Source organism: Ursus americanus, chromosome 23, assembly GCF_024610735.1.
Source record: "Ursus americanus isolate L20-20 chromosome 23, mUrsAme1.1.p, whole genome shotgun sequence".
NCBI classification, from domain to species: Eukaryota; Metazoa; Chordata; class Mammalia; order Carnivora; family Ursidae; genus Ursus; species Ursus americanus.
Window position 1 is genome coordinate 6146677 of NC_142149.1, and position 22151 is coordinate 6168827.

At 48.8% G+C, this 22151-nt stretch overlaps 2 protein-coding genes, 1 long non-coding RNA gene and 5 other non-coding genes across 9 annotated transcripts; 3 read left to right on the top strand and 5 right to left on the bottom strand.

Annotated features, from left to right (window-relative positions):
• Window positions 1-10: 10 nt before the first annotated feature.
• Window positions 11-4889, top strand: ATP5PD (ATP synthase peripheral stalk subunit d). 2 transcript variants are annotated; one of them, XM_045814045.2, is made up of 6 exons: window positions 11-133; window positions 1784-1914; window positions 2623-2719; window positions 3638-3709; window positions 4480-4542; window positions 4689-4889. In XM_045814045.2, exons 2-6 carry the CDS (start codon window positions 1793-1795, stop codon window positions 4818-4820), a joined length of 486 nt encoding a protein of 161 aa, XP_045670001.1. In that variant the 5' UTR covers window positions 11-133; window positions 1784-1792; the 3' UTR covers window positions 4821-4889. The 2 variants fall into 2 exon arrangements, with proteins under 2 accessions (XP_045670001.1, XP_045670002.1); XM_045814046.2 differs by lacking the exon at window positions 11-133 and adding an exon at window positions 141-369.
• A 1763-nt stretch (window positions 4890-6652) lies between these two features.
• On the bottom strand, window positions 6653-11545 carry LOC148107921 (uncharacterized). Its single transcript, XR_015721243.1, has 2 exons — window positions 9910-11545; window positions 6653-7864 (listed from the first exon to the last, which is right to left on the bottom strand). It is a non-coding gene; the product is annotated as an uncharacterized LOC148107921 (long non-coding RNA).
• TRNAR-CCU (transfer RNA arginine (anticodon CCU)) lies at window positions 10535-10607 on the bottom strand. The gene has a single exon. It is a non-coding gene; the product is annotated as a tRNA-Arg (tRNA).
• Window positions 10855-10927, bottom strand: TRNAR-UCG (transfer RNA arginine (anticodon UCG)). The gene has a single exon. It is a non-coding gene; the product is annotated as a tRNA-Arg (tRNA).
• On the top strand, window positions 11147-11219 carry TRNAR-UCG (transfer RNA arginine (anticodon UCG)). Its single transcript has one exon. It is a non-coding gene; the product is annotated as a tRNA-Arg (tRNA).
• Window positions 11546-11587: 42 nt separating the features above from the next.
• On the top strand, window positions 11588-11660 carry TRNAR-CCU (transfer RNA arginine (anticodon CCU)). The gene has a single exon. It is a non-coding gene; the product is annotated as a tRNA-Arg (tRNA).
• A 406-nt stretch (window positions 11661-12066) lies between these two features.
• On the bottom strand, window positions 12067-12139 carry TRNAR-CCU (transfer RNA arginine (anticodon CCU)). Its single transcript has one exon. It is a non-coding gene; the product is annotated as a tRNA-Arg (tRNA).
• A 3292-nt stretch (window positions 12140-15431) lies between these two features.
• Window positions 15432-20868, bottom strand: MRPL58 (mitochondrial ribosomal protein L58). Its single transcript, XM_045814412.2, has 6 exons — window positions 20647-20868; window positions 18973-19009; window positions 16925-16984; window positions 16295-16377; window positions 16033-16202; window positions 15432-15771 (listed from the first exon to the last, which is right to left on the bottom strand). Exons 1-6 carry the CDS (start codon window positions 20830-20832, stop codon window positions 15687-15689), a joined length of 621 nt encoding a protein of 206 aa, XP_045670368.1. The 5' UTR covers window positions 20833-20868; the 3' UTR covers window positions 15432-15686.
• Window positions 20869-22151: the final 1283 nt, after the last annotated feature.

The following is a 22151-nucleotide window of genomic DNA, read 5'->3' on the forward strand; positions in this document are numbered from 1 at the left end:
GCTTCCATTTCTACAGGCTGATCTGCAAAGCAAGGCCCGCCCCTTCAGCTTTGGGGTTGGCTAGGGGAGGCTTTCCGGTGACCCAGTTCCGTTCCTTGCTGCTGTGGACTGTGGGCCGCCCGGGTCGGTGAAGGTGAGTGGGGTTTAGGGCGTTGGGTCCGACAGCGGCGGGGTTCCCTGTTTTGCCCCCTCCAGACCTCGTGCGGACCTTTGTCGCACCTCGGACGAGGAGGCCGCGCCTCGCGGTTGGTCCGCTGGCAGAGGGACCGGGTGTAACTGCTGCCGCCGCCGCTGCTCTGCGCTCCCGTCATCTCCCCTCCCCCGCGCGAGTTCACCGGGCCGGCTGTGACCCTGCGGCCTCTGACCGAGGTGCTTCCACACCCTTGTTTCGTTCGGTCCGTCCCCAGCGCGGCCGACTTCGGCAGTCCGGTGTGAGGGCTAGGGAAACGTTACCCCGAGATAGTGTTAACTTGTTAAGCGAGGGATACTCAGTCCCATCCTGAGGGTTCCAACATTGGAGCGTGTGGAGCGCTCAGAGGTTCTCAAGTGCAGCATTCGCGTACACTTGGAACAGATACCGAGCACCTCCTATGCGCCTGACCTGTTGTTCTGGCGCTGGGGATTCGGCAATAAATAAAAGGACAGAAATCCTATCATTTATGAAGCCTACCTGCACTGGTGCTTGGAAAAGCCGCTGTAAGGGCGCTTATTTCTTTCGCGTCTTTTAAAGTCTTTAAAAGCAGGGGTGCCTGGCTGGCTCAGTCCGTGGAGTATGCGACTCTTCATCTCTAGGTTGTAAGTTTGAAACCCACATTGGGTGTAGAGATTACTTAAAATAAAAGTCACCTGCCCATCGCCTCCACTCCTGGAAACAAGCTATTTATTGCTGAGAGTGAGGAAAGGAAGAGGCAGGTGTTGGACCAGTTCCTTTTTAAGATCCTGAGGGGGATTCTTCCACCTCCCTCGTGATCCACCCCATAGTTTGCAAAGGTCTTTGACATTTCAGTCTTTCTCCTAATGTCTGGCACTGAAGTTTAGTTTGACTGTTTTCCCATTTTCTTAGTTTAAAAAAAGAATGGCTGCCACCACTTTCCACCTACTCTGACATTCACATGTGTATTGAGTACCTCTGTTAAGGGTATTACTAGAATACACAGGATATGTGGTAGTGCTGCAGAGGATAATCAGGCATGAACAGGAAGGTGCAGGAGAGCCCCTTAAGCTTGGTAAGACTGTAGGGCAGATTGATGTGCACAGTTTCACTTGGTACTTTTGACAGCCTTCTGAGGTAAGCAGGGCTGGTATTATCTCCATTTTTCAGGTGAGGAAATTCTGGCCTAGGATCTGCTCTATTTAAGCTTTGTTGAAACCTGTGTATGTGTTAAGATTCTGTGCATTGGAGAATCTGAATAAAACGTATGCAGTCGGAGTGGAAATGTATTTAATGATTCACTTTTATGCAGTGTGTATTACTTTAGCAATATTTCCAAAGGTACATGAAGAGCAAACACTAGAGAACTGGGCTTTTAAGGATGAGTGGGAGTTGGGGAATAGAGGGGGACAATCTTGGGGGAAATGACGTACTTGTATGCTAGGTTGCATCCCTTGAATTTGAAAAGCTAAACTATCCTTATTTAGTAATCCTGTTTCCTTTAGTTGAAAATGTACTCATCAGGGTCTCAGGATGCTGATCTATTTCTTAAAGATTTGCATGTTTCTAAGGTACCCTTTAAAGGATTCTCTGTAAGAGCCCTGTCTTGATCTGACCTGTTTTATTTTCCAGGATCTCAAGATGGCTGGGCGGAAACTTGCTCTAAAAGCCATTGACTGGGTAGCTTTTGGGGAGATCATACCCCGAAACCAGAAGGCTATTGCTAACTCCCTGAAATCCTGGAATGAGACACTTAGCTCCAGGTCAGTACCATTCTGAGAGGGACCTTCTTTTTTTCTTTTTTTCTTTCTTTTTTTTTTTTTTTTTTAAAGATTTTATTTGACAGAGAGAGAGGCAGCGAGAGAGGGAACACAAGCAGGGGGAGTGGGAGAGGGAGAAGCAGGCTTCCCGCTGAGTGGGGAGCCCGATGCAGGGCTTGACCCCAAGAACGCTGGGACCGTGACCTGAGCCGAAGGCAGACGCTTAACGACTGAGCCACCCAGGCGGCCCTGAGAGGGACCTTCTTAACTTGCTACTGAATATGGAAGCAAAACAGTGATTTGGAATTACATTTTAATTTCTGATGTTCTTCTGATATAAGGAAATCCACACATAGGGGTGCCTGGGTGGCTCAGTTGGTTCGCTCTTCCGAACTGTTGGTTTCAGCTCAGGTCATGAACTCAGGGGTTGTGAGATCGAGTCCCAGGTCAGGCTCCATGCTCCGTGGGGAGTCTGCTTGAGATTCTCTCCCTCTGCCCCTCCCCCCACTCGAGGATGCTCTCTCTCTAAAATAAATCTTTTTTTTTTTTTAATGCATTTTTCCAAATAAAAATAGTTTTTGGGCATTCCTGTGACCTCCCTCCTAAAGAAAAATGTGATGATAGCTCTAGGCCATAGGAATAAGGAACATACTGTGTAAATTTTCTGTTGCTCATAGACCAATTTTAACTTTCGCCTTTCCATGTGGGCAGGTTGGCTACTCTCCCTGAGAAACCACCTGCTATCGACTGGGCTTACTACAAGGCCAATGTGGCGAAGGCTGGCTTGGTAGATGACTTTGAGAAGAAGGTGAGACTTCAGGCAGCTAGAGCAATGGTCTTGTCGTGTGGCTTGCACGTGCAGAGCAGAACAGTAGGTAATTAGATATGCAGGATGGTAGCACGGAAACAAGGGTGCTGTTAACAGTCAGATCCCAAAGGAAGTTCAGGAAAGATAGGTATAGATTTATATGGTAAATATGTGCAGAGAATTCAGGGTCTTCATTTAGCAAGTTTCTTATCCAAAGAAACAGTCCAGTACGGTCTTAATCAGGGAGGCAGAGGGCTGTGGAGTTAAATGTTTCCATTCCAACTCTTCCTCAATTATTTTTTAGCCCCTCACCTGTCTCCCTAACATCTTTTCTACCCTTTCACTGTTTTCTTCCTTTATCTGCTCTTTGTTTTACTATCTTGTGACTTAATTTCTCGTCCACCTAGCCTCCTCTGACATTTACATGTTAAACCTCAGTATCCATAATTTATTTATTCATTTGACAGATGCTTTTTGAAGGCCTACTCTGTGCCAGGTATAGTGCTCTGTTCTGGGTCTGTAGGGCTAAGCAGTCTTCCTAAGGAGACTGTCTTCATCAGCATTATGTTACCATTACTTCTGCCAATCAGTCCATTAGGGTTTCATTTGAAAGAGAAATCTGAGTTTCTTTAGAACTCTAAGGTTCTAGGAGGCCATTTTTTAGGTCATCAAATCCATCTGTCCTTTTCAGATGAAGAAACTGAAGCTCATCGTAATAAAGAGTTGTCCAGTTAGTGACAGGACTAAGAACCTTGAGCTCCTGTTTTCAAGCTAATACTCTTTCCACTACAACACTGTAGATGCGTACTGGTTTCCTCTCGGAATGGAGAATGTGTTTTTATCTGTAAGGTTTGGGGTCTTTGAGCCCTTTCTTTGGACACTCAGGTATATTAGTAACAACTGTCCCTGTGTTTGTAGTTTAATGCCCTGAAGATTCCTGTGCCAGAGGATAAATACACTGTTCAGGTGGATGCTGAAGAGAAAGAAGACGTAAGTAGTCGAGACTCTTCCGTATTCTAAAATTCTCTTAATTCCTGATGACTCTATATTTCTTAGAAGTTAGGTTAAGGTAGAGGGAATTAAAAGGAGCAATAAAGTAAGACTCTAGAAAATGCAGGTAATCTATGGCGATAGTGCTTGGGCAGTTGCCTCGGAATGGGAGGCAGGGGGCTGATAAATTTGTTCACTGTCTTGACCGTGGTGATGGTTTCACAGGTGGATACATGTATCAGAACTTCTCCAGTAGCCTTTTTCTTAGTAAATGCATCTTACTGTATGCCAGTTATACTTCAACAAAGCTGTTATAAACAATTAAGGAGTTAGAATTGGGTAGGGAAATTATCCAAGGTAGTATTCAAACAACTAACTATTTGCTTGAAAGTACGAAAGCCAAATGTGGGAAGCCAGGTGGCTCCACCAAAGAGAAGTCTGGCTGGGTGGTCAGGCGGCTTCTCCTGACACTCAGTAACCGGCCCCTGTGAAACACGGGCATTTTGTAGCTTGTGCAGATGCATAACTTGCGAGTGAACCCTGGCCCTGCTATCATAAGCTGCTTCTCCTGTATGGGCCTCTTTGTGAATTTAGGAAAAGCTGTAGTTTCCTTCCCAAAGCAAGCACCCCCCAGGAGTCAGGGCAGCCATGTATTCTCCATACAGAGTGGGAAAGCAGAAGTGGGGGGCTCTGGGACTTCAGTTTTGGGAGCCTCAGGGTCAGGACAGTACAATTTGGTTTCAAAACAGAATATCTCCCTTCTCTTTAAGGTGAAAAGTTGTGCTGAGTTTTTGTCTCTCTCAAAGGCCAGGATTGAGGAATATGAAAAAGAGGTAAGGATCAGCCTTGGCCTTTGCATGTAGTATGTTTTCTCTCTCTCATGGCCACACATCTTTCACCTGGTGGCAGTAACCTACCTTGGATTCTATTTTGCATCTCTGTAGCCCTGCTTACCTTAACACAATTCCCCTCTTTACAGCTGGAGAAGATGAGGAACATAATTCCATTTGATCAGATGACCATTGAGGACCTGAATGAAGTGTTCCCAGAAACCAAATTAGACAAGAAGAAGTATCCCTATTGGCCTCACAAGCCAATCGAAAATTTATAAACTTGAGTTAGGGAGAAAGCTCTGGCCCTTGTATTATAAACGCTGGACATTAAAAATAATGACAGTGGTGCCGTGTGTCTGCTCCTTTGCTGTTGAGATAATTACAACTCTGAGATGCCATCACTAGAAGTGGACTTTTTGTTAAAATGGAAAGGTGAGCCTACAGGTGTGTGCTGGTCTAGTCTAATGGTTAGGATGTGTAGGAGACAGCCCCCAGGGCTGCTGAAATCTTAACAAAGCACAATAGGCCTGATAACCCTGCCTTTTGCTGGAATATGTTAAGAGGAATCATCTGATTCCTTTGAACTTCCTCTTTGCTTTCAAACCACTGGTTCCTAAGCAGTGCCCCCTTGTACTTATCCGTAAGTCAGTCACAAGGACAGATGGTCCAGATTTATAGATGTAACAGCAGGGTGAGTAGCAAGCAGGGATCTCCTTTTCTGTGCTTCAGTTCCTCAGGATAAATGTGGTAAAAAAGGAAATTTCGTTGCAGAGTTAAAACTGGTTACAGCTTTGTACTTGAACACAGAAAATTATTTCAATTCTGTCATTTCATGTAAGAAATTCCTGCTATTGATCCTGGTTAGCAGGACTCCAGAGCAGTGGCAGCAAATACAGGTGGTATACAGTAGGGTGAGTTTCAAGCACCCGCCTGGCCCAGTTGGCAGAGAGCACGTGACTCCTGGTCTTGGGGTCATGAGTTTGAGTCCCACGTTGGGTGCAGAGATGACTTAAAAAAAAAAAACACGATAAAGTAAGGTGAGGTGGTAGAAAGCATTCTATTGCCCTTGAAGTCAGAGGACCTGGTCTGCCTACCACTTTACTCTCTTTGAGCATTGAATTGCTAGTTTTAGACTACTTGTTTACTGTCTTAGGACTTGCCTTTTCTCATCACAAACCTCAGGATTATAATGAGAATTAAATGAGATAACCTGGGAAGGTTCTAGGTAAGCGAGTGTTCTGAGCAGAGGCATCTGACCTGCTAAGGCTTAGGTCCTGTAGTAAAAACCTGCAAGAGTAAGGGCAGCATGCACAGACCAACAGCCTTTTGACACTGATACCAAAGATGGCAGATGGACTAGTGGAGAAGAGCAACAATGGCTGATAGCACTTGGAAAGCCATGTGGTCTTAAAGGACATAAGCAGAGGAGAGCCTGGGCCCCATCACCCCTGATCGTAGGGGCAGGCACTATGCTGAAGGTAAAATGTGTGGAGGGGCAAGGTGTATTCCACTTAGAGCTGCTTTAGTTACAACACTCTGTGTGCCAGAAGGCCTTTAATGCACAAAACAGAAACGAGTATCACACACTCCTGCTCTGCTGTGAGTCACTGAACTGGCACTGAGCCATCTTGCTGAAGCTTGAAGGATTCAGACAAGTAAAACATGGGCAATCTAAGAAAAAGCCGTTCAGTTTGCTTTTGGAGTGGGTTTAGAACTCATATTCAAGGAAGGACCCAACATCTGTCCCAGGGAAGTTCTTTAGGAGTCCCTAGGATTGGAGGGAGATCCTTTGGAAGATTTACTGAAAGAGACACCAGTGAACGACTAAACATACTCTCCATCCGAGGCATTTGTGTAGGATTGGGGCACTTTTAAATTGTGTACTGTCCTCCTGGGTTATCTGAATTTTTTGCATTGAGCGTGCATTGATTTTACATTGAAAATGATCACTAGTGTGGTGTCTGGCTGGCTCAGTGGAGTATGTGACTCTTGATCTTGGGGTTGTGAGTTCAAGCCCCATGTTGGGTGTAGAGATAACTAAAAATCTTTTTAAAAAATCACTAGTAAAATGGGATTATGCTTTTCAAATCACTGGAGAGAAAAGTACATCTTTTTTTTTTTTTTTTTTTTTTAAGATTTTATTTAGGAGAGTGTGGAGGGGAGGGGCAGAAGGAGAAGCAGACTCCCCACTGAACAGGGAGCTTGGTGTGGGGCTGGATCCCAGGATCTTGGGATCATGACCTGAGCCAAAGGCAGGTACTTAACCTACTAAGCCACGCAGGTGCCCTAAGAAGAGTACATCCTATAGCAAAAGTTAAAAGACAAATCAGCAAAGTAGCATAAATGCAGAAGTAGCGTAAATACAGAACCAAACATACTTAGGATAATTTTGTATCAGTAAAGACCCCTGTTAGGCAAATATTCACACAGGGTCAACCCAAAATCCATCCACAAGCTGTCCATCCTTTAAAAAAACAAAAACAAAACAAAAAAACACAACGCTGTATCAAGGACTCCAATTCATTTAAAAAACTGGCACTAAAGGGAAAAATACTGTGCATATATCCTGCCTTTTAAAACAATTATTTCAGGATAAACTAATATAATTAATGAGAGAAAGTTCTTTACAAAGTATTCCAGCCAATAAATGTGGCAAAAAGAGTAACAAAAGTCACTATTTTGTAATCCCTAATGAAATAGTTTTTTTAGGCCAAGCTCCTCAGTGGATGAAACCATTACATGAAAGGACGAGGAACGTGACCGTCCACTCCTGATGCCAAGCTGATCTGTACCTTCCCATACACTACATTAAATAGCACCATTTGAAAGTTTTGTTTTGTTTTGTTTTTTTAAGATTTTATTTATTTATTTGACAGAGAGAGACAGCCAGCGAGAGTGGGAACACAAGCAGGGGGAGTGGGAGAGGAAGAAGCAGGCTCCCAGCCGAGGAGCCTGATGCGGGGCTCTATCCCAGGACCCCGGGATCACACCCTGAGCGTAAGGCAGACGCTTAACGACTGAGCCACCCAGGCGCCCGTTTTGGTTTTTTTGCCAAAAAGTTGAACCTGACTTTAACGGAGGCATGAAAACTAACTTCCAATTTAGAGGAAATATCTAGGATAGAGGAACAAGTTAAATGACACCCACCGTGAAGCAAAGATAAATCCAAAATACAGGACATTTGACCTTTGTCCCTCAACAAGTCGGTGTGGGGTAAGGTAAGACGGAAGGCAGGGGCAGCTTTAGGTTCAAAAAGGCTGAAGAGACCCAACATCCAAATCTTGTGTGTGACCTTATCTGGATACTGGTTTGCACCAGTCAACTGTAAAAAGATAATTAAGAGACGAATATTGAAGTATGTGAGTGTCTATTGGGGTGAAATGATGCGATGTCTGGAATAACTTACAAATATTTCAGAAAAATGAAGGAATAAATGGATTAATGGAGCAAACGTGAAAAAATCCTGATAACTGACAAATCTAGGTTGGTTCATTCACTATTCTCTGTTTCTGTGTATGTTTGAAAACTTTTGTAATACACATTTTTAAAGTATGGGCAACTATGTAGAGTTATATTACCATCTAGCAAGGTAGAATTCAAGACAAGGGGTGCCTGGGTGGCACAGTCGTTAAGGGTCTGCCTTCGGCTCAGGGCGTGATCCCAGCGTTCTGGGATCGAGCCCCACATCAGGCTCCTCCGCTAGGAGCCTGCTTCTTCCTCTCCCACTCCCCTTCCCGTGTTCTCTCTCTCGCTGGCTGTCTCTATCTCTCAAATAAATAAATAAAATCTTAAAAAAAAAAAAAGAATTCAAGACAAAAAAGTGAAGTGGGTCAAATGTAATTCTTTAAAGGGAACAATCGACATGAAAAAAATGATTGGAACCTTGACGTGCTGGGAAAAAAGTTAGAATATATACAGCAAAAAAAGTTTAAAATTGCTAGAAACCTAACAGTTGTAAGGATTTTAACACACCTATTTTGGGCATTTGCAAAATGAAACTATAGCAAACTATAACAAAAGGCTCACTTAATAGCTTATATATAAATTCTGTGTCATACAAACAGAATAACTGGGAACGGATTACAGACTATAGAGAAAGCTTCAAATTAAAAAAAAAGAAAAAAACTACAGTACACATCAACTGATTCCAGAGCAAATATTACATAAAACCAACAATTAATAGCCAAAGTATAAATTACACAATACAAAAAAAAATGCAGGCACTTGGAAACAAACTAATTTTCATGAATTTCAGTGAGAAATCAAGTAATTACAGAATGCTTGGAAGAATAAAAGTAACCCAATCAATCCTAGAGAATTAGAAAGATCTAGAGGGTTCTAGAAGATTCTTTGTTGAGTGCTAGCATTATACCTTAGTCATATTTGTACTCCCCAGGGTTTAGCACTGTGCTTGGCATTCAGAAGAATCTTAATATGAATTCATAATGAATGAAGGAAAAGAAAAGTCAGATGAAATTTGAGTCTTCAGGGAGTCACATCTAGCTAGGAGAATATCACATATAAACCTTGAATAATGGGGCAAACTAGTCTTAGTAAATGACAATCGTGACTTACAGAGCACTGCTGTGTTCCCGGCATTGTTCTACTCACTTGACATGAAAATCATTTCATGTACTCCTCACAACAACCCTACGAGGTAGGTAGCATATCAGTCAAGATATTAAAGAAGTCCTCTGAAGGTGACAGGACTGCCAATGTGCTGTTGCTCTTGACCACCCAGAGGCCTCCGAGTACTCAACTAATAGCTCCCCGTGACCCTCTTTATTTTGAAATCATCCTATTCATCAGTTGACTTGTTCACTGCCTTCTATCTCACTAGAACCTCCGCGGAGGGCCTGGAGGATGGTTTTAGGGGATCTGAAGCCGGAAACCCAGAGAAGAGGCAGTGGCTGCAGGCGAGGACCGTGATGTGGCAGCCCCGTAGCAGGGCCTGGGAGCCAGGGACGGCTTAAAGCAGCGTCCATAAAACTTGGTGACTGGTTGGAGCAGAGAGAGCAGGAAGAATTCTGGATGGCGCTGGAGAAGGGAGAGGAGGGTTCTGTACTTCTAGTTTGTTTGGTTTGTTGTTTCTTTCACAAAAGTACAAGGAGACAGTGGTTTTTATACATTCTTGGGTAAAGACTTAAGAAAACCTGACGAACAGTACAACCTCCCCCCGCCCCCCAGACATGGTATCCCCAAGAGCACACAATGGGAGATGGTCAACCTGCAAAGCCCAACCACAGCTCGTGCTCCAAAGTGAAAAAAAGAAGAAAAAAAAAATCTGGCCAAAATAATATATTCTTTTAATTAAGCATTCTACTAAAGAATTATATACATATGAAAGTACGGAAATCATAAACATACCTCTCTCCGATAGTCCCTTCTGAAGCACTCCTGAGCCACCTTTTTCCTCCGGGCCTGGACTGACACCAGAGGCTGGCACTGTTGTCCCCGTTCCCCGCGCACTGCGCGTGCACACACGTGCTTCCGTGCACCCCTCCTCGTCCTAGCAGGGGCCGTGGGCGGTGGGTGCCGGTTCTATGGGACAGAGCCCGCAGCCAGCCTGAGGGCGCGGGGCTGGGCAACAACCCCACCCCGCCTGCCCCGGGGCTCCGGAGGCTTGAGGGGCAGGCGGCTGCCGTTTGCGCCGCTTTTTACTTTATAGTGACGCACTCACAGAGAACACGCGCGCTTCACTTGTGCGTGGATGTGTAGCCCGCACAGCACTTTCACGAGGTGTGTTTGGATACCAAATGGGGCAACAAGAAGTGGGACCACGTTTGCCCTATCACAGATTTATCTTTCAAAGTGCAGTCGGGCTGGATCAAAAAGAAAAGGCAAATCACCAGCACAAGGCATACACACACACACACACACACACACACACACACACACACACACAAAGCTATGAAAAAGAAAATTTCGCTGTATGACATTTGTTTTTACTTGAGAGGGGATACGAAAAAGCACCTCCTCACATGAATCACCTCACCCCAGATGGGACTCGAACCCACAATCCCTGGCTTAGGAGGCCAGTGCCTTATCCATTAGGCCACTGGGGCTTCACGCAAGCGGCGCCGGATCACATGTCTCTTGAACTGTGAGGCCGTGTGGCTGCGTAATGACGTCAAACCCGGAAGCTCCCAAGTGTAAAACTCGATTGGACGGGAGTCCTCACAATCAGCCTCAGGTGAAGGGGCTACAGTCAGGAAGGGGTACGGAAGCCCGCCTGTGCCTAAAACAAGGACAGAGCCTAGAACTCCGTTGCGGTAGAGATTGTGCTAGTATCTCTTCAGGATTAAAACATATCGACCACGAAGGGACTCGAACCCTCAATCTTCTGATCCGAAGTCAGACGCCTTATCCATTAGGCCACGCGGTCCCCTTACGTAGTTGGCGGTGCCGGGATACCTATTTCGCGACCTCCGGCTACGCTAGCATCGACGCTGCCACAAGGACTTCACCCTGGCTCTGGCCCTGGCACACCTGTGACGCACCCTGGGGTCCGGCGCCCGCAGTCGTCTCCTGCCCGTGTCGCCGGCGCCGCCACCTCCGAGGGGGCTGCACCTGGCCTGCGCACTGCGGCCCCCCTGGGCGTCGCGGCCGCGTGGCCTAACGGATAAGGCGTCTGACTTCGGATCAGAAGATTGAGGGTTCGAGTCCCTTCGTGGTCGGCTTCTTTTTGGGTGAGGGGCGCATGCCCTTCGGTGACGCGGGCCACAGCAGCCCCGCTCGGCTTCGTCTGCAGGTTCGTTCTGCCTCCCTCCTCATCCCCTCCCGGGTCCCCGAGGCCGACGGGACTCGCCTTCCGGGAAGCCCGCTCCTCTCCATGCACCTGCGCGCCGCCAGCGCCCTCTGGTCCCCGCGGGGCACGGCCTCGTCGCCTCGCCTCGCCTCGGACTCTAGCTTTTCAGGCAGCTGACAGGCGGCCGTTCGGGTCCCGGGGCGCGCGGTCCAGCCGCTGGCTTGGCTGCATCGCGGGCGGGCCGCGAGCGTGCGGCTGCGCGTTACCACGGACCACGTGGGCACAGCGTGTCGTCGCGCCCCAGTGGCCTAATGGATAAGGCACTGGCCTCCTAAGCCAGGGATTGTGGGTTCGAGTCCCACCTGGGGTGGTGCGGGCGGTTCTCCCCGCGGCAACTTTTGGTGCCGGGAACGCGCGGGCCGCCGTGTAACCCCACTTGCGCAAAGACGACCCAGGATCCCGCAGGCTCGACTTGCCTTGGCCCTGACGGCCCCCGACCCTTCCTCGGACCCCAGTCCGCCCGCCCCCGCCGCGCAGTTTACAAGAACCTCGGGTTTGCCCACGAGTCTTAGGGTCAGAATGGCCCGTAGTCCCCGCTCCGGGACCGGTGTCACCGCCCTCCTTCGGGACATTCTATACCTTTAAGCCCCCCGGAAGAGGCCGGCTGCGTAGTCTCGGCCTGTGGTCTGTATAAAAGTTGCGGGGCGCTCTTTGGGTTTTTTGATGCGGTCTAGACATGGGGGCGTGAGACGCGGGGAGAGCCAAAAAAGCGCACCTACCCCAGGTGGGACTCGAACCCACAATCCCTGGCTTAGGAGGCCAGTGCCTTATCCATTAGGCCACTGGGGCCCGCGAGTCAGGGTTGTGCTGTCCGACCCCCTAGTCTCGGCTGCCAGCGCTGGGGTGTAGCAGTGAGGCCAAGGTTGCCAGACCCCCGGGGCCCGGGTGCGCAGGCCTAATGCCCCAGCCTGTGTCCCCCGGTGCAGAACTGACAGAAAGTCCAGAAATGTTAGGAAAAAGTAGGTGCAGGAAGTGAACGAGAACAGAATAGCGTCCATCACGAAAACTGGAACCCAAGCACCGCGGATCTTCACCATCACCAGGCCGTGTACGACCGGTACAAATCGTTCCAATCACAAATATACATCATATATAAAACGAATATATATAAAGCCAAATAGATACTTCAGCCTAATATTTTGTTCCTTTAAAACGTTTACAAAAAGTAATACAAATAAAAAATGAGCTCATTTTTAAAAAAATATTTTATTTATTTATGTGACAGAGAGACAGTCAGTGAGAGAGGGAACACAGCAGGGGGAGTGTGAGAGGAAGAAGCAGGCTCCTAGCGGAGGAGCCTGATGTGGGGCTCGATGCCAGAACGCCGGGATCTGCGCCACCCAGGCGCCCCAAGAATGAGCTCATTTTTAAACGTTATCCGCGTTGAGAATCCACTGTTAAAATCCATGCGCTTCTGAAAGATGTTCTAGCAGAAGTTTCAGCAGAAAGGCAGCTCTTACTCCCCGTGTGTGCCTGCCGCGAGAACTTGCCTCTCCCATCTCCAAGCCTCTCCCATCTGCCCTTGCCTCTCCAGGGCCCAGGGAACTTGGACACATTCTTCTTTGTTTTTCTCTCTCCAACATGTGGAAAGTCTGCAGAAACCCATCTCCTTCCTCCCTAACCTGAGCAAGAAGCAAGAGTTTGGCCCACCTGGCTCCAGTCCCCCGCCTTGAGGGGGCTCTCCTTTAAGTTAACCAATTTGCTCCTTGAGGAGTGACATTCACGTGGCAAAGTGCACTAGCTGGATGCGTGCAGAACACTTCCAGCATCCGGGAGGGCTCCTTCGTGCCTCGTCCCCCCTCAGTCACCACCTCCTCCAATTAAGTACTTTCCTCACCATAAAGCAGTTTTGCTTTGCTTTGAGCTACTAAATGGAATCATTTTCACCTGTGTTCATTCTTTTGTCCTCCACCTTTTTCAAAATGACTGCTTTATTTATTAGTAAGCTCCACGGCCAAAGTGGGGCTTGAACTGACCACTCTGGGATCAAGAGTCCCATGCCCTACCCAGTGTGCCAGCCCAGCACTTTTAAAGAATGGGTCCTACTCCTATGCTCTACTCCCTGTCCCCCCAGGCTGTTGTTTCTCTTTACCTTTTCATCCTCTCCTGTGTGTCCTGAATGCCTTTCCAGGTCCCTTCATGTGCCACCAAGGTCTTCTGAGAGCCTCTCGGGTCCATCACTTTGTTCCAGGGTTGGACCACAGGGATGCCTTTTCTGGTTTCCCCGCCGCCACCATCTAACCCAGCAAGTCCCCAGGTTCTGCTCTGCCTCGTCCTCAACTGCTCCTACCCATTCCCGAGCCTCTGCTTGTGTCCTCCATCCCGCATCGTCCAACTGCAACCTCACTCCCAGCCCCAGGACTCCACTCCGTCGCCTGGGCATCACTACCGGTCGTTCCTCCTCCGGCCCCACAAGTCAGCTCCTCACAGGCAAAACCACCTTCCCAAGGCTGCTCCCTTTGTGCCTTCCCTGTCTCCATGCACAGCACCACCCATGTCACACACACACCTGCTCCTGTTCCGCTTGGGCCCATTTTTTCTGTCTCCATCATCCTTTTGCACCTGCTGTTGGCTCTCCATTCTTGTTGCCACTGCCCTAGTTCCAGGATGGGTCCCTGCCTCCTACGTGGGTCAGTCTGCCGGCCTGTGCTCACCTCCCTGCACTCTCCTTGTCCATTCACAGATGCATCTTCCCCTGACAGCCTCGGCAGAGGTAGACTAACTGTCCTAGCTGTCACAAGCTCTCACCTTGCTACATGACTGGCCCCTTCCCTCCTTCCCGCCTGTCTCAAGCACTGCAAGCAAGTATATCTGCTCTGACCCTCGAGCTGGAACTAGTTGCTTCTCTGGTTCCCAGAACCTATTTCGACCTGATATTTATCACGTTAGGCTGTGTTACCATAACAGGAATCCGTTTTTCTTCTCGGCTTGTAACATCACCTGATCGAATGTAAATTCTCTGGAAGAAAGGACTTTTTTGTTCATTGCTGAGTCCCTGGGACGTCACCCAGTGCCTGGCTTTCACTATTTGCTGAATTAGCGAATAAACGAATCAATGTTGCACAACTTGCATATAGCTTCCCCCCTCCTGGGCTCTGAGCCTCTTGGGAGGACTCTTAGTAAGTTATCGAGGACTTTTTGCTCCTTTGTTTACACTTACCTGAATGACGAGGGGCCCTGCTCACATGAAGTGTATATACTACTACAGCTAATCATCTGGCATTTAGAGTATCACGATACGGTTTGCTGAACAAGTGAACTAGATCAAAATTATAGAGAACATTCTAGGAAATTCGTACACGCCAGAGTAATCTGCTATACTTATGCTGGCCTGGGCGCTTCCCATACCCAGAGGATTGCAAAAACCTATTTTCAGTTCCGACTCACTCTTTTCCTGCCTCTAAAACCCCACGGCATGTGACAGCACCTAACACGTGGTACTCCTTCCCACTTGAGAACCTCAGCAGTTCCCTGTTACCTACATTTCTTTCTTTTTTTTTTTTTAAGATTTACTTATTTGAGAGAGAGTGTGTGCATGAGTGGGGGGGGCGGGTGGAGAGGGGCAAGCAGACTCCCCGCTGAGTGCAGGACCCTGAGATCTTGACCTGAGCCCAAACCAAGAGTTGGATGCTTAACCGACAGAGCCACCCAGGTGCCCCTCCCTGTCACCTACATTTCTTAAAATCTAAACTCTTGAACTTGAATTTGAGTTTCCACATTGAGCTTCTGTCTCCCTTTCCAGACTCACCTCCCACAATCCCCTGGCAGGAATCCACCATTCAGACGGCTTCCTTGGCTTCCCCACCCCAGCCTTTTCCTTGGCTTCCCTTATTCATACTGTTCCCTCCAACTGGCATGTCCCTCCCCCATCTCTACTGACTAAAATTCTATTCCCTTTTCAAGGCCCAGCTCAGAGGCTTGCTCACCTGTCCCACCCCGAGGCCTGTTCCCTGAGCGCAGACACCGCAGCTCGGTCCTGCTTCCCCTTGGCTGACTGCTGCCGTCAACTGTGAGGCCGATTTCATCTGACAGAAAACGTCGGCATTCTGCTCTGAAGCATTCGGAATGAGGCGAAGCCCACTGTGTTTACCGCAGAGTTTTATTGCAGCTCATACATTAAATGAATAATTAAGGTCTGACAACATGTGACTGCCTCTGAAGACCTTTGCAACCAGGGCCTGCAACCCTCCTTCCAAATGAATGTTCTCGTGGCAGCACCAATGAGAAAGACAGGCGTTAACAACCACGGACAAGGGGTCTCCTGACGGTGTTTACACTTTCGGCTGCGGCAGCCTGGATGCCCTGAGGAGGGCCATGCCGGCTCTGGACGAGGATTTCAGTCCATATCCACCCTCCTGCCTGTTTTTATGGCAGAATGTATTCGCTTTTTTCTCAGCCTTTCCCGATTCATGTTTTCTATCCTGAAAACAAAAAGACTGCAATTAGGCCCAGATGCCCAGCTCAAAGCGGTGAGAGTTGCTGGCAGCTCAGTGGGAGGCAGAGCAGCCAGATCAGCAGCGCGGGGCCCCACTCGGGTCGGGGGCCTCTCTCACTCCCGGAGCTTCCCCACCTTCTGCTGGGAAGTCGTGGACTCCCCCTGCCTCCTGTCTGCTCTGTGCAGCCACCCCCACCCCCCGTCCCCACGACTCAGCTGAGAGGAGCTTGGGGGCACTTTCCGGTACCTGATCCTGTGTAGTGCAGCATTTTCTTTCGATGGCTCCTTCGGTGTCTGGCTGGCCTGAGCAATCATGTCTCGAATTTTCTGAAGACAATCTGCCAGATTTCGGAACTGGTAGCGGCTGCATTCAGAGGTGAGTATCAACTCTCCTGACCTGTTGATCTTATTTTTGTGCTGCAGAGAACAAATGCAAAACCCGAGTTCTACAGAGTAAAGGTTTAAAAGCGACCGAGGGATTACAGAAAAAGGAGCCGGTGGTTACCGACCATGATGGCCATCTTCTGCCGCACGGGCTCTGCGATCCACTCGGCGGTTGCCAAATGGAACCTGATTTCAGCCTTGGAATTCACTGTAAATAAAGGGATGAGAAAGCAGAGGTCACTGAGACTCTCAAGTAGGCTCAGCACCCGGTGGCTGGTGACAATCCTGAAACAGGGGGGCAAGCTACCCAGCCAGGGACGTTTCTGCCCTGTGTAACTTGGGAGTACCAGGTTGGTGATGGAGTGAGCCTGCGAAGGTAGCGAGGCACTTCTGGACAAAAAGGAACTTCCAGCAACGAAATGCTCAGTGCTTCTCTTATAGCTTAATGGGGTCTGAAAAGAATGGGGGCTAGGTTCCATGAAGGAAACCTGTGCCCGGAGCTGGCTGCCAACTCGCACTGCGATTTCCCTTTGTTTAGGCCCACGAGCCAACCCTAGTCCTAGCAACCCACAGCTGAGAGTCTAAGGATCAGACCACATTCAAAAGAATAAAGAGGATTATTATAAACTGGTGGTAATTAAACTTCTGCTAAAAAAAACCAAAATCCCTTTATTTCATATGAGTATAAACACAGAACTCCTCAAGTACATCTCCCAGCCAAGTTTTAAAGTGAAAGAAAACAAGGTGCCTTGTACCTTTGTTAACATTCTGGCCCCCAGGACCACTACTCCGACAATAAGATATCGTCAAACGATCTATAAAACAGAACACACACCAAAAAAAAAAAAGATTATTCCATGCCAAAATGTACAAACTGTTAATTTGTTGTCAACATAACGATCCCTCTTTACCTCTCTTTCAGTGACTTTTACGTATACTAATGTAACATTCAGGGCACTCAAGTCAGAGATTATTTACAGATGTCAGAACTAAAATCAAGAGTAAGTCCCCTTCCCAAGGTCACAGCAGAAGGTGTAAAATTATGACCTGGGCTGTCTGCTTCTGGTCCAGTCCCTTTCACCAGATCCGGCTGTTCTGGCTTTTTGCTGTTTGCTCGTTTGAAAGCAAAGACTCTTTCAAAAGCTCAAACTAAGGGACGGACTTAGTTTACCATTGTATTTCAAAATATGGTGGATGTGGAATCCCCACAGACTGTAAGCTCCAAGAGGACAGACGTTCATTGTGTATTGCCCAGTGCCCAGTGCCCAGTCAGTCGGTGTTGAAAAACTTCTGCTGGATGAAAGTGGACTAGAATTGGAGCCGGGAGCCTTGCTGCTAACACTGGCACAGCCGCTGACGATTGTGATCTTGGCAAAGTCCCTCTGCTTCTCTGCACCTCAGGTTGGTTTGTCTGTAAAATGTAAAATGAGGTTTCTTCCTTCTATTTTTATAATTTGTGAAAAGCAGACTCACAACGTCTGAGTCCTCGTCTGGCGAAGGCATGGTAGTGGCAAAATTTCAGAAGACTGGATAGTGAGCCAGCTGCAAGAGGTATGGGTGCCAAAGAGCTGGCCCAAGGCAGTGGTGGCCCATCTCGGGACTGCTTCTGAGAGACCTCCTTCCCGTCTCCCTTTTTAAATGTAGGCTCCAGCCCAGTGTGGAGCCCAATGCGGGGCTTGAAATCACGACCCTGAGCTCGAGACCTGAGCTGAGATCAAGAGCTAGACACTTAAGCGACTGAGACACCCAGGTGTCCCTAGAGACCTCCTTCCTTTTGAAAAATCAAATCAATTCATTTTTCTGCATAGGTGAGGAATGCGTGGTACTGTTGGGGGACGGTTCCAGCACGGTGTCAGGAACCCTGCCTGTCTCCACAGAGGCTGCCGAGGTGGGGTCTGTCTTCAGGAAGGCCTGTGAGGGTCCCCAACACAAGAGCACCTGAGGCAGGTGAGGAGCCGTGACACAGCCGGTTCCCACTCGCCTCCCTGTCTCCCGGAGGCTGTGACGAGACTGTCTCTTTGCCCGTGGTTCTGACCAGACGCGCTCTCTGCCACCTCCAGCCGCACGCACGCCTCAAGGCCCAGCTGTCAGCGAGCAAACTGCCAGCTGCAACGGGGTACCGGCTCTGGGCCACAGGGTGGCCTCTCCCTTGTGTAGCAGTTCACTAGCCTCTTTGTTTCCGTGCCACACTGAACAAGGGCCACGGGGAGCCGGCACCTACGGCCACTCCTCCTTTCACTGTCTGTGGATGCCAGAAACTCTCTGACCCAAAAAAGGGCTTGTTGTTTCCCAGGCTCTGCCTATCAGGGCCTTGCCTTGCGTTCGACCAGCACACAATTCTAAAGTTACGCAAACACTGTACAGGGAGAAGTCCCCACTCCTGCTCCCCAGCCATCAAGTCTGTCCTTTCTTCTCAGCTCCCCAAGCCAGTCCTCATATCCAATTTCTTATACATCCTTTCAGATGTGTGTATATGCATAGAAATACATGTTTTTGACGTATAAATGGTAGATTACTATATATGTTCTTCTGCAGCTAAACTTTTTCCAAACAGCCATCCACTCATCTACTGTAGAGACGAGTCCGCATCACAAGATCATCAAGAGCCCTCACTCGTCGGCACACCGCGCAGCGGTCCAGAGTGACTGTGCCACCATTCTGTGGCCACTCTAAACAGTGCAAGAGGACTCCACTTGTGCACACCCAAAGACAGTTTCTCTATTTTTGTGAAGCTGGAGAGATCTGGAAGGAATGTTCAGGTGTGGGGGAAATGACTGATTTTTTATAAAAAAAGCTTACTTACCTAGAGGAATGTCCTTATTGGCTTGCTGTGCATCAACCTGTAATGTAACGGACACAGTGTCAAATGAGCGTCACTGGCTGTGACTCTTACTCGTCTAGGGCAATCGAAGAAAGGATGTACAGCCACAATGCAGATGTAATACAACTATTTTCCAGTCCCCCGCAAAATCATATCAGGATGACAGGAAAAGCTTTCCCAGACTCCAGAGGTACTGCCTACAGTCCACTCTCTGTAAGGCTTTATAAAAGTATCCTTTTTTTTTTTTTTAAAGATCTATTTATTTATTTATTTTAAAGATCTTTCTTTGAGAGAGAGGGAAAGAGCACAGCAAGGGGAGAAGCAGAGGGAGAGGGAGAAGCAGGCTCCCTGCTCCCCGACGGACACAGGGCTGGATCCCAGGACCCTGAGATCATGACCTGAGCTGAAGACAGATGCTTAACCCACTGAGCCACCCAGGCACCCCTGAAGATTTTAAGAAATCTCTACACGCAACATAGGGCTTGAACCCACAACCCCAAGTCTCAGGCTCTACCAACTGAGCCAGCCAGGCACCCCAAGAGTGATCCTTGTAAAACTAAGCCGAATCTTTCCACTCCTCTGCCTCAAATCCCCAATACGTCCCATGGCAGCTGAAGCAAAGCTAAGGGCCTATGAACCCTGTAAACAGGCCTACCCCCACCCCATCCCTCTCCTCTTTAGCTTCATCTGCTCTGACTCCCCTGCTCAGCCACACTGGTCTGCTTGCTGTTCCTCCAACAAGGTGAGCGCGCTACTGCTTTGAGGTGGTCACAGGAATGTTCATCTCTGCGGGGATGTTCGTCTCCCCACTGTTCCCATGGCTCACTGCCTTGCTTCTTCCAGATCCTTACTCAAATGTCATCTTCCCAGAGGCCTTCCTAGACCATCCTACTTAAAACTGCACCCCTTCCCCCTACCTTAGCACTCCTCCCCTCCAGGATTTTCCCCAAAGTACTTATGACCATCTCACATACTCTACATTTCTGATTTTATTTGTTGCTTGTCTCCCTCCATTAGAAGATAAGCTCCACACACATTCAGATTATCTGTTTTTTTAACTTCCCTATCTCCATGCCTAACATAGTGTACACACCATGCTTTCAACCGATGTTCGGTGAGTGAATAAATCAATGTTCTCTTTCAGCCCTGCAGGTGGAAACGCAGTAGAATTGGCTAGGTCCTCTCGCTCCTGCCTGGAGCCTATTAAAGAGTCTATACCTAGCAGGCTGGCAATCGATGCATCCTGAAGACAGGCCCTGTTTCCTCAGGCTGGTTGGAGCTCCTAGAAGCTATGGACAGTGTAACTTCCCCAAAGGTTCCAGACAGTTTGGCAGCCTTTGGGTTTTACTGTCCATTCTGGGGGGAAATGCCCACGTGTGGGCCAGGAGGCCGGGGAACGAACGCGGAAAAGCTGGTGGTCCTGTAAGAAACTGCATGCTCTCGCGACGCCCCCACACCTCCAGGCCTCCCGGGGGGCCAGGCCAGTTCCTCGGCCCCATCCCCGCTCGCTCCGGCCACCAGCTCCCTCCCGCGGCCACCGCCTAGTTCTGCGCGCGGCTTCAATTTGCTCCGGCCCGCCCAACGCCGCCCGGGTTTCCCTACGTCCCCCAGCAGAGACCGGGAAACGCCCCTTCCGTCGCTGCCCTCCCCTCTCACCGGGACTCTCCAGGCGGTGTCCGAGCCCCGGGATTCCGGGTAGAGTTTGTCCAGGCTGTAGATGCTCTGAAACTCGGTGCCGTCTGCCTGCTTGTGCAGAGCCCGCCGGGGGCACCGCACGGGTGGCGGGAGCAGCCAGGCCCCGGCTCGTCTCAGGGTCCAGCGCAAGCACCAGGCGGCCGCCATATTCGGATCTCGGGGCCGCTTCCGGTGGGTGCTTCCTTCCGCGGCCCACAGGCTCCTGTTTCCCTCGGGATTTTGGTTCCGCTTGGCTTTTAGTAATCGCCGGGGTCGCGGGGAGGCGGCGAGCTGAGCTCCCGGGTCGCTCTCACCCGCACCCGTGAGACGCTCCCCTTCGGCCGCCTCGGGGAGGCCAGGTTGGAGCGCTGAGGTCCGCTGTTGGCCAGACAGCGAGCTCTCAAGGGAGCCTCCTGGTGAAAAGACCCCCGAATCCGTGTCCCCCAGAAACACCACTTCTTTCCTTTTCAGGGGCTGTACCCACCTCCCGGACCTCTCTCCCCTCCAAGTTTCTCACGGTCCATCAATGAGGCCTTCCCTGCCTGGCCTAGTTCGTCTCCATCCCCTTTACTCTGACTGCTCTACTTTATCTTCTTTTTTTCTTTCACATCACTCAATCTTATTTTTCTAGTCTATTGCCTGTCTCCAGTCAGAATATAATAAGCTGGGGGCGGCGGGGGGGGGGGGGCACTGGCTCACTGCTGGGTCCCCAGCACCCAGAACCTGGCACATCATAAATACTCAGTAAATATTTATGAGTTATTTGGCAGTGTTTTCGAAAGGTGAATTCTGCTAGAGCAGAGTTTTAGTAACTTCGCATTCATTCACAAGGCAGTCAAAGCAAATCCCGGCTGAGCAGTGAAGTCTCCAAATACCAGATGGGAGGAGAAGCAGGCAGGTGGAGGACATGTTTTTAAAAGTGGACTACTCCCCTTCGCAGAAGAAACAGCTTTGTGGGGCATGATGACAGTTTCTCCTAGCCAGGAGATAAAGGAATGCTGGGGAAGCGGGTAGAGTCTGGCAGCCACAGGCAGGCTAAGCAGAGCCCTTTTTCAGGGTTCTTAAGACGTGAACCTCAAAACAGAAGTTCTAACTCTGAGAAAGGTTCAAAGTAGAGCAAGCAGTGTTTGGAGAGACCTAAGTGTTGGCTCAGTTCCTTTGTTGAGAGGCAATGTGGTTAATGGAAACAGCTCAATAAATGATTAGTGATTATTAGTCATCCTAGTGATTGTTTTTTAATGAAGAGTTCTATTTTTAGTAAACGCACAATTACCTAGAAAAATATGTCCCTAGGGATTCTGTTTGAAATAGGAGACTGTCATCAAATTGAGGCTTTACCATTTTAGTGTCATTGCTACGGGCACGTTCTTTAGGAAGGAATAAACTACTTCCCAGACATTGGCTTTGTAAATGCAAACTGGGAAAGGAATGGCCATTGACATTTGCCTTTTGGGCTCTAGGCTGGAAAGGGAATCTTTTGGGTCCCT

Excerpts from the sequence above, each read along its gene's own strand:
- ATP5PD (XM_045814045.2), top strand. The coding sequence starts at position 1,793 with ATGGCTGGGCGGAAACTTGCTCTAAAAGCCATTGACTGGGTAGCTTTT. Across the intron at positions 1,915-2,622 it reads AATGAGACACTTAGCTCCAG|GTTGGCTACTCTCCCTGAGA; the intron begins GTCAGTACCATT and ends CCATGTGGGCAG. Across the intron at positions 4,543-4,688 it reads TTGAGGAATATGAAAAAGAG|CTGGAGAAGATGAGGAACAT; the intron begins GTAAGGATCAGC and ends CCCTCTTTACAG.
- MRPL58 (XM_045814412.2), bottom strand. The coding sequence starts at position 20,832 with ATGGCGGCCGCCTGGTGCTTGCGCTGGACCCTGAGACGAGCCGGGGCC. Across the intron at positions 16,985-18,972 it reads CAATAAGGACATTCCTCTAG|ATCGTTTGACGATATCTTAT; the intron begins GTAAGTAAGCTT and ends TCTGTTTTATAG. Across the intron at positions 16,378-16,924 it reads GGGCCAGAATGTTAACAAAG|TGAATTCCAAGGCTGAAATC; the intron begins GTACAAGGCACC and ends CTTTATTTACAG.